Here is a 13,699-nt window from a genome sequence, read left to right as displayed (position 1 = left end):
ATTTCAGGCATGTCAATTAAATCATCATCATCACACTTCATCTTAGTTCAGTAATACAACACACATGGCCCAAAGGGAAAGCTGGAGAAGCTAAAGCTGATCTAGTCCCGCCCCCATTACCCACAGAATAAAATCTTTATCACAATCTTTTCTTTTTTTTTGCTTTTTACATTTTGACATCACATGTTACAGTCCAGCAGTAGGTAGTATACAGAGCTGAAGTCTAGCTCTAGACAGTACATACAGATTACCTGTGTGTCTGCACATGTGTCCATATTTATCCGTCATGAGTGAACAACAGTCTCATCCTGTAGCCTGGCATGTCACAAAGTCACAAAGTCACAAAGTCACAGAGTGGTCCAGTCCACAGAGAGCAAAGTCCAGTGTACTGATTATTAGTTGGGATGGTGTGAGAGCCCTTTTCTACCATTTACAGGATGTAGTGATGTGACTGAGTGAAAAACATTGTTCTGTCTCCTCCTCAGCTGTTCCCAAGATCAAAACCACAGACCAGAATCTGATGACGGATGCGGGTAAACCCTTCGTCATGACCGTGCCCTACGACGCGTACCCCCGCGCCGACGCCGAGTGGTTCTTCGAGGGCGTCGGTCTGCCCATACAGAACATCGACACCTCGGCCGACAAGACCGAGTACCGCCTCAAGAGCCCCAGCAAGGAGGACCAGGGCCGCTACCGAGTGCTCATCAAGAACAAGCACGGAGAAGGAGAAGCATTCATCAACCTGGACGTCATCGGTGAGTCTGCATGGGGGGTCAGTCTGTAACGGCTGCTTCTAGGGGTGCACCCAATGGCATTTTTTTGGCCAAATAACCGAATAATACCGAATACCGAAAGTGGTTTTAAAGTTTTTCTTTCTTTTTTTTTTTTATGGGGCCTATTGGATAAATGACGTTTCGATCGTCACGCGATCGCGTATTTATCAGACTTTTTTTTTTTTTTTAATATTCGGCCTTGCTTTTCGCTCATTCCACCGAATGCCGAATGTTGCTTTTTTTGCAATATTCGGCCGAATGTATTCGTTTACCGAATATTTGGTGCATCCCTAGTTGTTGGTGTACTGGGGTTTGTCTGAGGGTCAGAGAAGCTCCAATCCACCACTTTATTTTCCCATGATCCATTGCGTCACACAACAATGGAGGTCGGTTTTCAACTTCTGTTTCACTCCGTAGTAGCAGCGAGCGGCTAACTGGTAGCGTTAGCGTCTAACTGGTAGCGTTAGCCACCGGTGTAGGTACCAAATGTGGGGGCTCCGGGCTGCCAAAACCATTTTGACTAAATCTGATGTTTGTTAAGTCTATAAAACAAATTATTGAACAAACATTACTATTTCTGTGTGCACGTTTTTGTAATTAGTCATGGTTGTCGTAGTTGTTAGCTTTGCTGCTGCTACAGCTAACAGCAGCAGCAAAGCTAACATCAGGATGTCAGCTGTTAAAACCCTCCCGTTGTGGGACACGACATGAAACTACTCCAGTTAGCTCAGTCATGTTGGAACTAGGATATCCACTGGAGAAAATATTTTTTCATGGAGCGTTTATTGAGTTATTTAAGACACTGCTAATGGCTAACGGCTAACGGTTAGCCCAGCTAACGTTAATCTAAAATGTAATGAATTGAGTGTCATGGCGACACCCAGTGTTGTTCTCCGGAAAGTGGTGGATAAGTGCTGTTGGTGGGTTTCCAGATGTCCCCGGCCCCATCAAGAACCTGAGAGTGGTGGACACGGCCGACGGCGAGGTGAGTCTGGCCTGGGAGGAGCCCGAGAGCGACGGCGGCAGCAAGATCGTCGCCTACGTCGTGGAAAGACGCGACGTGAAGCGCAAGACGTGGACTCTGGCGACGGACCGCGCCGACGCTCCGGAGTACTGCGTCTCCGGCCTCAACAAGGAACACAAGTACCTGTTCAGAGTCTGCGCCCGCAACAGGGTCGGCAGCGGACCAGTCGTCGCCACGGAGGAAGCTGTCCGGGCCAAGAACAAGTTCGGTAAGCAGCAAATGAGCAGAGATCCCCATTCTCATTAGTTTTTAGTTTAGTTTAGTTTAGTATGTTTATTTCGGTCTCATAAAAACAAATACAATAGACAAATATAAAGGTATAAATACAAAACAAAACAAATCAGAACAAAAACACAACAAGCAATACAATTCACTTTGACCGAAAAGGTGTAAGAGGCTGAAGCATCAGCTTATTTTGCCTACCCTTCTTAAATTAACATTTTTCGTTCACTCAATTTAAAACATTTTTTACAGAGCAACAACAAAAAGAAAATTAACAAACCTCTCCACACCCAACCGATCACATCCTTAAAACTTTCCTTCTCGCATTATGGGAATGTTCTAAGATCCTCCCCTTATGGGAAAAAGTTATAGATTATATGAGCAAATCATTAAATTGTGAACTTCCCAGATCACCAAGACTATTGTCTCCTTGGAGACAGAGCTGTGGTACCCCTGTTGAACAAACACAGGTTTAGATTATTAAAAACTGGACTAATAACATGTGCACGGACTATTCTGGGATGTTGGAAGGAACCGCAAGCTCCCACACTGAGTATGTGGAAAACACAGATGATGGCGACTGTGGCATGCGAGAAGATGTTGGGGAGATTAAATTGTGAAAATGATATGATAAAAGAAAAATGGGATAGTTTTGGTAGATAGATGTGTTAATCTGCCTGTCTTTGCCTGTTTATTACCTGCCTGTCTTATTTTTAGTTCATTTACTTTCAGATTTTTCATGTTATTTATTTATTTTATTTTATTTTTTTATTTGTTTTTTCTATTATTACTATTTTTGACCTCCATTTTGTCTGTTGTATTTGTTGTATTTTTTATTTTTTTAATAGTGCCATATAGTGTAAAGACATACAGATACTACAGACAAACTACAAGGGTGCAACGTGGGTGACTAACAAATAACAATATCATACAAACAAGACTTCAAATAGGCAAACAAAAAGGAGACAAGAACAAAACAAGACACATATACAGTATATATATACATATGATAATAGTAATAAAATTAGTAAATTTCATTAGAAAAGAAAAGAAAAAAAAGTATATATATAATTAAGAAATGTTGTTTGTTGTGTCTGTTGCAATAATGAAAAAATAAGAATAAAAACTTTCCTTCTCGATGTGCAGACGTTCCCGACGCTCCAGAGAACGTCGCCGTGGCCACCGTGAACAAGTTCGGTGCCACGGTAACCTGGGAGCCTCCCCTGTCCGACGGCGGCTCAGAGATCACGGCCTACGTGATCGAGCTCCGCGACAGGACGTCCGTGAAGTGGGAGGCGGCCTCGGCGTGCGGCGCCGCCGACCGCTCCGCCAACATGAACGACGTGGTGGAGAACAAGGAATACATCTTCAGAGTCCGAGCCGAGAACAAGGCCGGCATCGGCAGACCCAGCGCCGCCACCAACCCCGTCAAGATCATGGATCCCATCGGTGAGTCGAGACCAGCAGTTGGTATGCACTGTAAAAACTCTACATCTTACCAAGAATATTTGTCTTATTTCTAGTCAAAACAATCTCATTCTACTTAAAATAAGACTCATCACATTAAAAAGCAGCTTGTTTTTAGACACTTTTTACTTCTTTCAAGCAGATTTTCACTTGAAATAAGTAGAAAAATCTGATAGTGGAGCAAGTTTTTCTTTCTTATTACAAACACAAAAAACTTACTTTCACTGGCAGATTTTTCTACTTATTTCAAGTGAAATTTTGTTTGAAACAAGTGAAAATGATCTAAAAACAAGTTCATTTTTAGGTGATGAGTCTTATTTTAAGTGAAAAGAGATTAGTTTTGACTAGAAATTAGACATTTTGACAAGAAATAAGACAAATATTCTTGGAAAGATTTTGAGTTTTTGGATTGTTATACCTGCAAAAAAGCTGTCATTCACTGCAAAAACTCTACATCTTTCCAAGAATATTTGTCTTATTTCTTGTCAAAATGTCTCATTTCTAGTCAAAACTAATCTCTTTCCACTTAAAATAAGACTCATCACCTAAAAATTAACATGTTTTCAGACAATTTTCACTTGTTTCAAATTAATTTTCACTTGAAATAAGTAGAAAAATCTGCCAGTGAAAGCAACTTTTTTGTGTTTGTAATAAGAAAGAAAAACTTGATCCACTATCAGATTTTTCTACTTATTCCAAGTGAAAATCTGCTTGAAAGAAGTAAAAAGTGTCAAAAAACAAGCTGCTTTTTAATGTGATGAGTCTGATTTTAAGTGGAATGAGATTGTTTTGACTAGAAATAAGACAAATATTCTTGGAAAGAGTTTGAGTTTTTACAGTGTATTGATATACCTGCCAAAACGCTGCCATTAAATGATGTGATCTGATTGGCCCTGTTGTTTTGTGACTGCAGAGAGGCCGAGCCCACCACTCAACCTGAACTTCAGCGACCAGATCAAGTCGGCGGTCACTCTGACGTGGGAGACGCCCACCAACAACGGCGGCAGCATGATCACCGGCTACATCGTAGAGAAATGTGACGACGGCACCGACAAGTGGCTCCGCTGCAACGCCCGGCTGTGTCCGGACCTGTCCTACCGGGTACAGAGCCCAGCCCAGCCCAGCTGCTTCTCTTTCTTCTGCTCTGTTTAGCTGTAGTTGTTTTATTCATAATCGTAGCTTCCATCGCAACTTTCCTAATGGATTCTGTTTATAGTCCAGTCATTTTAGGCCAAAAAAAGGGGTCAACGTTGAACAAATTGCAACAGAAGCAAACTCAACTGGTTTTGTATCCTCAACATGTCCTGAATGAGGGAAAAAAAAATCCCAGAAGAATCCCATCAGGGGAAAGTTTAGAAAAACACCCAAATATATCCCATTCATACGCCTATTCATTATGTTTCTCATGTGAATAGGGTAACATTTTTAACCTTAAGATATCTCCATGAAAATTACTGAGTTGATTACTTACATTAAGACAAACAAAAAATGTATTACAAGTTTTTGTTAACATGAGCAAATTTGCATACAGACGGCACATGTATAAAGGCGCTGTGCTGGTACCAGCATGAGAATTGGAATGAGTTGACTCCATTTTGTTTGTCTTAATGTAAGTAATCAACTCAGTAATTTTCATGGAGATATCTAAAGGTTAAAAATCTTACCCTATTCATGTGAGAAAAAAAATTAACAGGCGTATTATGGGCTATATGTGGATCTTTTTCTAAACTTTCCCCTAATGGGATTCTTCGGGGCTTTTTTTCCCACACTCAGGACATGTTGAGGAAACAAAACCAGTTGAGTTTGATTCTGTTGAAATTTGTTCAACTTTTTTTCATAAAATGACTGGACAGTGAACGCATCGGTTGTATTATTTTATTTATTTTAAAATGACTGGACTATTAGTGTTGTGTCTGTTGGCTGATGATGTTTCTGTTGTGTTGCGGTGGTCAGGTGTCTGGTCTGAAGCCCGGTCAGAAGTACCTCTACAGGGTTTGTGCAGAAAACGCTGCCGGCGTCTCCGACCCGGCCGAGCAGCTGGGACCGCTGCTGGCTGACGACCCTCATGGTAAGACCAACAAGCTGACTCAACTTAGGGATAGGGATGAAGCCCTTCAACCTTTCACATGGTTTAATTTAATTTAATTCAGTTTATTTGATAGGGCCAATGCAGGTTACCATAGTGACACTTCCACTCGTTACAAACAAGTCAATGTGACTGATGTTCTGCAGACAGAGATTATAGCTGATGCTAGTTTCCAACTCTCGTCCCTAGTTAGGCTTTTAGTAGAAAAAAGAAGGTAAGAAGAAAGACATCAAAGTTACATGACAACACTATAAAATGTACAGTACTTCTAAAATCATACCAAGTCATGACACATTAAAAATGCAGACAGTTCTGATTTTGTTTCAGCCAGATTTTAACCTTTGTATTAAAAATTCTAATAGTTATGTTGATTTTGACCTAATTTTGACAAGCCACCAAAGCCTCCAAATGTTGAAATTTAGGTCGACTAATGACTTTTTGGTCGGTAATGCTTGGTCGACTATTTGGGGGCAGCCCTGGTACAAACGTGGACAAAGTTTGTTGTTCTTTTTTTTTCCAAATGAGAATCGATAAAGAACCGAATCGTTAAGCAGAATCGAAAATGGAATTGGAATCGTAAAAATCGTATCAATTCCCATGTGGTTCTCAACGTGGGGTCCTTGAGAGATCTGGAGGGGGTCCCCAATTTATTTCTTGAAAAAATTACCACTTTTTCTAGATAAAAGTATAAAAAAGTAATGTTCTTCAGTCTCAGAACAAATATTTGTGTATTTCTGGTGTTTACTTCTAAATTTGGTCCAATGGGGGTCCGTGGTCTAATTTGTGTCAATTTAGGGTCCTTGATGTACAAAAAGTTGAGAACCACTGGTCTAAAGTGTAAAAGAATTCCCTTCCTCACTTCCTGTTGTCCTCTCTCTCTGCAGTGGGTCCGACCTTTGACCTCAGCTCCTTCAGAAAGGGTCTGGAGGTGATCGTGCCTCATCCTCTCACCATCAGAGTTCCCATCACCGGCTACCCCACCCCCGTGGCCAAGTGGACCTTCGGAGAGAAGGAGCTGACCGCCGCCGACGAGCGCGTCTCCATGGTGACCAAGCCCACCTTCACGGAGCTGACGGTCTCGCCGAGCGTCCGTCCGGACAAAGGCTGCTACAGCCTGCAGCTGGAGAACGACGTCACCTCCGTCTCCGGGGACATCGAGGTCAACGTCATCGGTAACCACGTCTTCTCTCTCTTCTCTCTCCCTTCCATGTGTTGGCTGAATGATGGGATGGAAACAAAACATGACAGTCTGTTTATATAGTCCAGTCATTTTAGGCCAAAAAAGGGGTCAACGTTGAACAAGGTGCAACAGAATCAAACTCAACTGGTTTTGTATCCTCAACATGAACACGAATGAGGGAAAAAAAGCCCAGAAGAATCCCATTAGGGGAAAGTTTAGAAAAAGACCCAAATATAGCCCATTTATACTGCAAAAACTCAACATCTTTCCAAGAATATTTGTCTTATTTCTTGTCAAAACTAATCTCTTTCCACTTAAAATAAGACTCATCACCTAAAAATTAACTTGTTTTTAGATCATTTTCACTTGTTTCAAACTAATTTTCACTTGAAATAAGTAGAAAAATCTGGCAGTGAAAGCAAGTTTTTTGTGTTTGTAATAAGAAAGAAAAACTTGATCCACTATCAGATGTTTCTACGTATTTCAAGTGGAAAATTTGCTTGAAAGAAGTAAAAAGTGTCTAAAAACAAGCTGCTTTTTAATGTGATGAGTCTTATTTTAAGTATAATTAGATTTATTTTGACTAGAAAAGACATTTTGACTAGAAATAAGACAAATATTCTTGGTAAGATTTTGAATTTTTGCAGTGTATACGCCTATTAATTATGTTTCTCATGTGAATAGGGTAACATTTTTAACCTTTAGATATCTCCATGAAAATTACTGAGTTGATTACTTACATTAAGACAAACAAAAAATGTATTACAAGTTTTTTTTAAATCTTTGTTAACATGAGCAAATTTGCATAAATTCCACCGTTTTGACGGCACATGTATATATAAAGGTGCTATGGTGGTACCAGCATGAAAACTGGAATTGAGTTGACGTTTTTTAACTGTAATATCATATGTAATGTCAGACCTGCTCTACTATAAATGGGCTATATGTGGGTCTTTTTCTAAACTTTCCCCTAATGGGATTCTTCTGGGCTTTTTTCCCTCACTCAGGACATGTTGAGGATACAAAACCAGTTGAGTTTGATTCTGTTGCAATTTGTTCAACCTTTTTTCATAAAATGACTGGACTATTACCTGTACAGAGATATATCCACGTGATGCTTAAACCAAACCTTTCCCATCCACGACTTTGTGTGTTTGTGGGAGGTTAACAGTGATTTAGATTTTTTTCCTTTATTTTCCCAGCTGCCCCCAGCGCTCCTAAAGACTTCAAGGTTGCCGAGGTAACCAGACGCCACGTCCACCTGATGTGGGAGGCTCCGGAGCACGACGGAGGAAGTCCAGTCACCCACTACCAGATCGAGAAGAGAGAAGTGTCTCGCAAGACATGGGCCAAGGTCAGCAGCACGGCTGTGGATAGATTTAAACAATATATCACTCCGCTTCGCGTCGGGCCGAACAGCGCCCCTTAGAGTGGTAGAATGAGCAGAGACCACTGTTAGCTTAGCATTAGCCTTTAGTCAGTTAGAGTGGTAGAATGAGCATAGACCACTGTTAGCTTAGCATTAGCCTTTAGTCAGTTAGAGTGGTAGAATGAGCATAGACCACTGTTAGCTTAGCATTAGCCTTTAGTCAGTTAGAGTGGTAGAATGAGCAGAGACCACTGTTAGCTTAGCATTAGCCTTTAGTCAGTTAGAGTGGTAGAATGAGCATAGACCACTGTTAGCTTAGCATTAGCCTTTAGTCAGTTAGAGTGGTAGAATGAGCATAGACCACTGTTAGCTTAGCATTAGCCTTTAGTCAGTTAGAGTGGTAGAATGAGCAGAGACCACTGTTAGCTTAGCATTAGCCTTTAGTCAGTTAGAGTGGTAGAATGAGCACAGACCACTGTTAGCTTAGCATTAGCCTTTAGTCAGTTAGAGTGGTAGAATGAGCATAGACCACTGTTAGCTTAGCATTAGCCTTTAGTCAGTTAGAGTGGTAGAATGAGCAGAGACCACTGTTAGCTTAGCATTAGCCTTTAGTCAGTTAGAGTGGTAGAATGAGCATAGACCACCTGGAGGACTGGAGTGATATATTGCTTTTATAAAACGGTTACCAATAATGACAATATGAAAGAGGACATGTAGTTTTCTTCCAGCAGAATAAAAACCTGTTCCCACCTCTCCAGACGTTAGCTCCTAGTAGCTCTGTCACTGCTCAGTCCCCTCTACCATTGTTAACCCTCTGGAGGTCAAAGTTCACCTTCAACATGTCAATTACACTACTTTACTACATTTTTAACATCATAGAAACATCAGCTGTCTCTTGCTACGGACTGCAACAGTCCGTTGTCATGGATACATGACAACAACTTCCATTCATACCAGTCATACGTGCCTGAGGCGGAGTGATAGCTTACGCTGTGATAAGGTTTTAGAATAGTAACCGTGGTATATGCTCATTATACCACGGTTAACAACCAATCAGATCGCAGGATTTCACCTTTACGTTTTATATATAGCCAAGTGAAAAGAAGATGTCAGAGTTTTAGTCAAGGTTACTAGGATGTGGAAAATAAATGAAGGCACAAACACTACATCAGTTGGTTGATGGAGCCAACAACAACCTAAACAAAACTGAAACTGGCACGTTTGGCTTTATATCATACACAAACAAAAGGTCGAGGGTTTGACAAGGTCAGATTTGAGGTTAAAGATCACCATGCACTGCAAAAACTCTACATCTTTCAAAGAATATTTGTCTTATTTCTTGTCAAAATGTCTCAATTTTAGTCAAAACTAAACTCTTTTCACTTAAAATAAGACTCATCACCTAAAAACGAACTTCTTTTTAGATCATTTTCACTTGTTTCAAACTAATTTTCACACCACTTTCACCCAAGTTTTTTGTGTTTGTAATAAGAAAGAAAAACTTGCTTCACTATCAGATTTTTCTACTTATTTAAAGTGGAAATCAGCTTGAAAGAAGTAAAAAGTGTCTAAAAACAAGCTGCTTTTAATGTGATGAGTCTTATTTTAAGTAGAATTAGATTTATTTTGACTAGAAATGAGACAAATATTCTTGGTAAGATTTTGAATTTTTGCAGTGTGAGGTTAAAGATCACCATGGCGACGATGCCTGGTCTCCTAACCACTGTGCTGTGATGTTTCCTCCAGGTGGCGACCGGCATCCTGGACCTGGAGCACACGGTGACGGACGTGATCGAAGGGAAAGAATATCTGTTCTCTGTCACCGCCTGCAACAAGTGTGGCCCCGGAGAGCCGGCGTACATCGACGAGCCCGTCAACGTCTCCTCTCCCGCCAGTCAGTATCTCCATAGCAATGCAATACAATACAAACTTTATTGTCCCCGCAGGGACATGTGTCATGGACAGTCATGTGCTTCAAGTAACTGCATTACATAAGTACACAAAACAGATAAAAAAACAGTATATTTGACATTCCTCGCACAGTTCTCACATACACACAGATACATATAGATATGGTAAATAAAAAGTACTGATGAGAACTATTATTTATTATTATTATTGTTTATTTTATTGTGCTTTTATGGCGATATGGATCCCCTTGGGTCTGAAATAAAGAAAGATAAATATTAAAAACTCAAATAAAGTGCAGGAGTGTCTGGAGCATTAAAAAAAAAGCACAGTCTCAAGAAAAAGAATGAAAAAAAAAAAATTCAACCTCGATTTCAACTCCAGCAGCATCTCCTCTGCTCTTAGGAACAGTTTTCATCTGTGTGTGTTTTGTTTTGTAGCTATTCCCGATCCTCCTGAGAACCTGAAGTGGCGTGATAAGAGCGGTAAAGGCATCTTCCTGTCCTGGGAACCGCCCAAGTACGACGGCGGCGCCCCGGTCAAAGGCTACGTGGTGGACAAATGTCAGCGTGGAACGGACAAGTGGGAACCCTGCAGCGACCCCGTCCCCGAGCTCAAGTAAGTCCTCACAGTTTGTCATTTATTGTGACTAGAGGTCTTTGGAAAAACCCGACAACCCAAAACCCGAGGTTCCGTCCCGAGCTGCCTGTGTGTCTTATGTCACGTGATCAAAACAACTACACGACTCTGATGATGAAGTCAAAGGTGACAGTTCAAGCAGAAGTTAGAGCCGAGGTCAGGACTCGGGGCAGTTAAAAAGTTTGTTTATTAACGTAACGTTCTGGTTAATGGTTCAAAATAGTTAAACAATTGAGTTGCCGTAGCGTGTTGTTACCGCGGTAACGTTACGCTCCGTAAAGCACATGGAAACTCCAAAATGATAACGTTAATTAAACAAGAGGAAATGAGCGGTGGATTGGCGTTAGCAATGGCTAAGAAGAAGGATTACAATGACCATCTAAACAAGAAAATGACGACGTGGATTTATTTCTGTTTACATCACGTTATGGCCGGGGGGGGGGAGGCTGGCAGCGGGAGAAGACTACGTTTAGGTAAGAAACAAAGTAGTAACTAATAAAAACAAGTCTTATTTAACGCTAGACAACTTGTATTAAATCATAAAGCAACTCGGGCATTTCGGGTCCACGGGTTTTTAAGGGTTCGGTTCGGGTTCGGAACTCATATTTACAATAATAGCTCGGGGCCAGTCGGCTCCGGGTCCAATTTTCACGGGTCCATTTGGGTTCGGGTCCGTCAAATTGGACCAGTGAAGACCTCTAATTGTGACTCCTGCTGTTTTCTTGGGCTGATTCGTTATTTCTGTCCAGCAAAGTAACAAGTTTGGTTTTGTGCCGACAGGTTCCAAGTCACGGGGCTGATCGAGGGTCAGTGGTACGCCTACAGAGTCAGAGCCGTCAACAAGCTGGGAGCCAGCCGGCCCTGCAGAGCCACGGACGAGATCCAGGCTGTCGATGCTAAAGGTACAGACTTTATCCTAATGGTTGGCAAGTGGTGAGAAATTAAAGAGGGAGATGGGGAGAAAACAGCCGATTGACGATTCTTTATTGCAGGACCGGCAAGCACAGAGGTTTTGACCTAAGTCTTTTTCAAATTGAAAGATTGAAAAAGACTTAGGTCAAAACCTCTGTGCTTGCCGGTCCTGCAATAAAGAATCGTCAAAGGGATACACTGCAAAAACTCAACATCTTTCCACGAATATTTGTCTTATTTCTTGTCAAAATGTCTCATTTCTAGTCAAAACTAATCTCTTTCCACTTAAAATAAGACTCATCACCTAAAAATGAACTTGTTTTTAGATCATTTTCACTTGTTTTAAACAAATTTTCACTTGAAATAAGTAGAAAAATCTGCCAGTGAAAGCAAGTTTTTTTGTGCTTGTAATAAGAAAGAACAACTTGCTCCACTGTCAGATTTTTCTACTTATGTCAAGTGGAAAATTTGCTTGAAAAAATTTTAAAAAGTGTCTAAAAACAAGCTACTTTTTAAATGTGATGAGTCTGATTTTAAGTAGAATGAGATTGTTTTGACTAGAAATAAGACAAATATTCTTGGTAAGGTATTGAGTTTTTGCAGTGTAGATTAGAGGTTTAGAGGTGACAGCTTTTCAAAGTAATGAGACTGGGAGAAGGAGAAATAACTAGTTTCTCTCCATGACTCCACCAGAACCTCCAGAGATCCAGCTGGACGTGAAGCTGCTGGCCGGTCTGACGGCCCGGGCCGGCACCAAGATCGAGCTGCCGGCCGAGGTGACGGGGAAGCCCGACCCGCGGGTGAAGTGGACCAAGGCCGACCTGGTGCTGCGGGCGGAGAACCGCATCGCCATCGACACGGTGCCGGGACACTCCAAGCTGTCCATCGCCGACACCACCCGAGGAGACACCGCCACCTACATCATCGAGGCCGTCAACAGCTGCGGCCGCGCCACCGCCACCGTCGACGTCAACATCCTCGGTACACAAGACTTCTGTTACATCTCCGCAATGATAATAATAATAAACTTGATTTGTAGAGCACATTTCATGCACAAGTGCAGCCCAAAGTGCTTTAACAACACAATCTCAGAAACAAGAACAAGAACAAGAACAGCAGTTAAAACCAGTTAACAACAACAGGTTAACCTTCCTCTGGTGTTCAGGTCACCAGTGACCCCGTTTTCACGTTTTAAATGCATAGAAGTACCACATAAATGTGTTTATAGAATCAAGACCTTTTGACTTTGTCAGGAACCTCTATTTAAACAAAATAAAACTTTTTTTTTTCACAAAGGTCTAAAATGCTCTGGTGAAAATTGTTATATTTGTGGTGTTCGGGTCAATTTTGACCCGGTTATAACGATAAGAACAATAATTACAGTTAAAACTGAAATCATAAGTGCAAAACCAACCTTTTCATGGTTAAGGAAGTCTAACAACATAACCAAGAGATGAGAAACAAATGGGATGATAAATAATTGTTTTTAGTGTGTTTTACAGCTGATTGAAGACTCAGGTATCAGACCCTAACACCATAGATGGAGCAGAAAGCTACAAGAGGAAGGTTACATTGAAGCCAAGGGTCATACTGACAAAAAAAGGCCCAGGGGCCCACACCCAAAAATATTAAAACCAATATTTTCAAGGATAAGGAAGCCCAACAATGTATCCAAGAGAAGAAAAACAAATTGGATGAAAAAAAAATGTATATTTTACAGCTGATTTAAAATACGGGTCAAAACTGACCCGAAACACCATAGATGGCAGTAGAAAGCTGACACAAGACGAAGGTTAACAACACAATCTCATAAACAAGAACAAGAACAGCAGTTAAAAACAGTTAACAACAACAGTTTAAAAAAAAAACTAAAACTTTAAAAAAGTAATATAAAATCAACCCGTGTTAAAAGCCAAATTAAAAAGATGGGTTTTCAGTTTTCTTTTTAAAAATGGCTAAGGAGCCTGCCATTCTTAGATCTAAAGGGAGGGTATTCCAAAGTTTAGGGCCCCCCTAACCCATCATTCTGAGTTAAAAAAGGTCTAATTTGAAAAAATGATGTTCTTGCAACTCTGTTAAAACGGCGAATAAAATTGAGGTCGGAGTCTAAAACAACTCC

The 13,699-nt window shown here is 40.9% G+C and overlaps 1 protein-coding gene across 1 annotated transcript in view; it reads left to right on the top strand.

Moving 5' to 3' along the window:
* Positions 1–13,699, top strand: part of ttn.1 (titin, tandem duplicate 1) — a 151,539-nt gene that overhangs the window by 29,914 nt on the left and 107,926 nt on the right. The window contains exons 34-44 of the mRNA XM_085764669.1: positions 486–755; positions 1,706–2,005; positions 3,166–3,468; positions 4,400–4,587; positions 5,440–5,554; positions 6,457–6,744; positions 7,955–8,106; positions 9,868–10,015; positions 10,470–10,647; positions 11,449–11,570; positions 12,274–12,561. Coding sequence (XP_085620795.1) covers positions 486–755; positions 1,706–2,005; positions 3,166–3,468; positions 4,400–4,587; positions 5,440–5,554; positions 6,457–6,744; positions 7,955–8,106; positions 9,868–10,015; positions 10,470–10,647; positions 11,449–11,570; positions 12,274–12,561 — 2,352 coding nt within the window. The remainder of the gene's footprint in view (positions 1–485; positions 756–1,705; positions 2,006–3,165; positions 3,469–4,399; positions 4,588–5,439; positions 5,555–6,456; positions 6,745–7,954; positions 8,107–9,867; positions 10,016–10,469; positions 10,648–11,448; positions 11,571–12,273; positions 12,562–13,699) is intronic.

Source organism: Trachurus japonicus, chromosome 21, assembly GCF_045865225.1.
Source record: "Trachurus japonicus isolate A0001 chromosome 21, Traja_1.0".
NCBI classification, from domain to species: Eukaryota; Metazoa; Chordata; class Actinopteri; order Carangiformes; family Carangidae; genus Trachurus; species Trachurus japonicus.
This window is presented reverse-complemented; position numbering and strand designations above follow the sequence as displayed.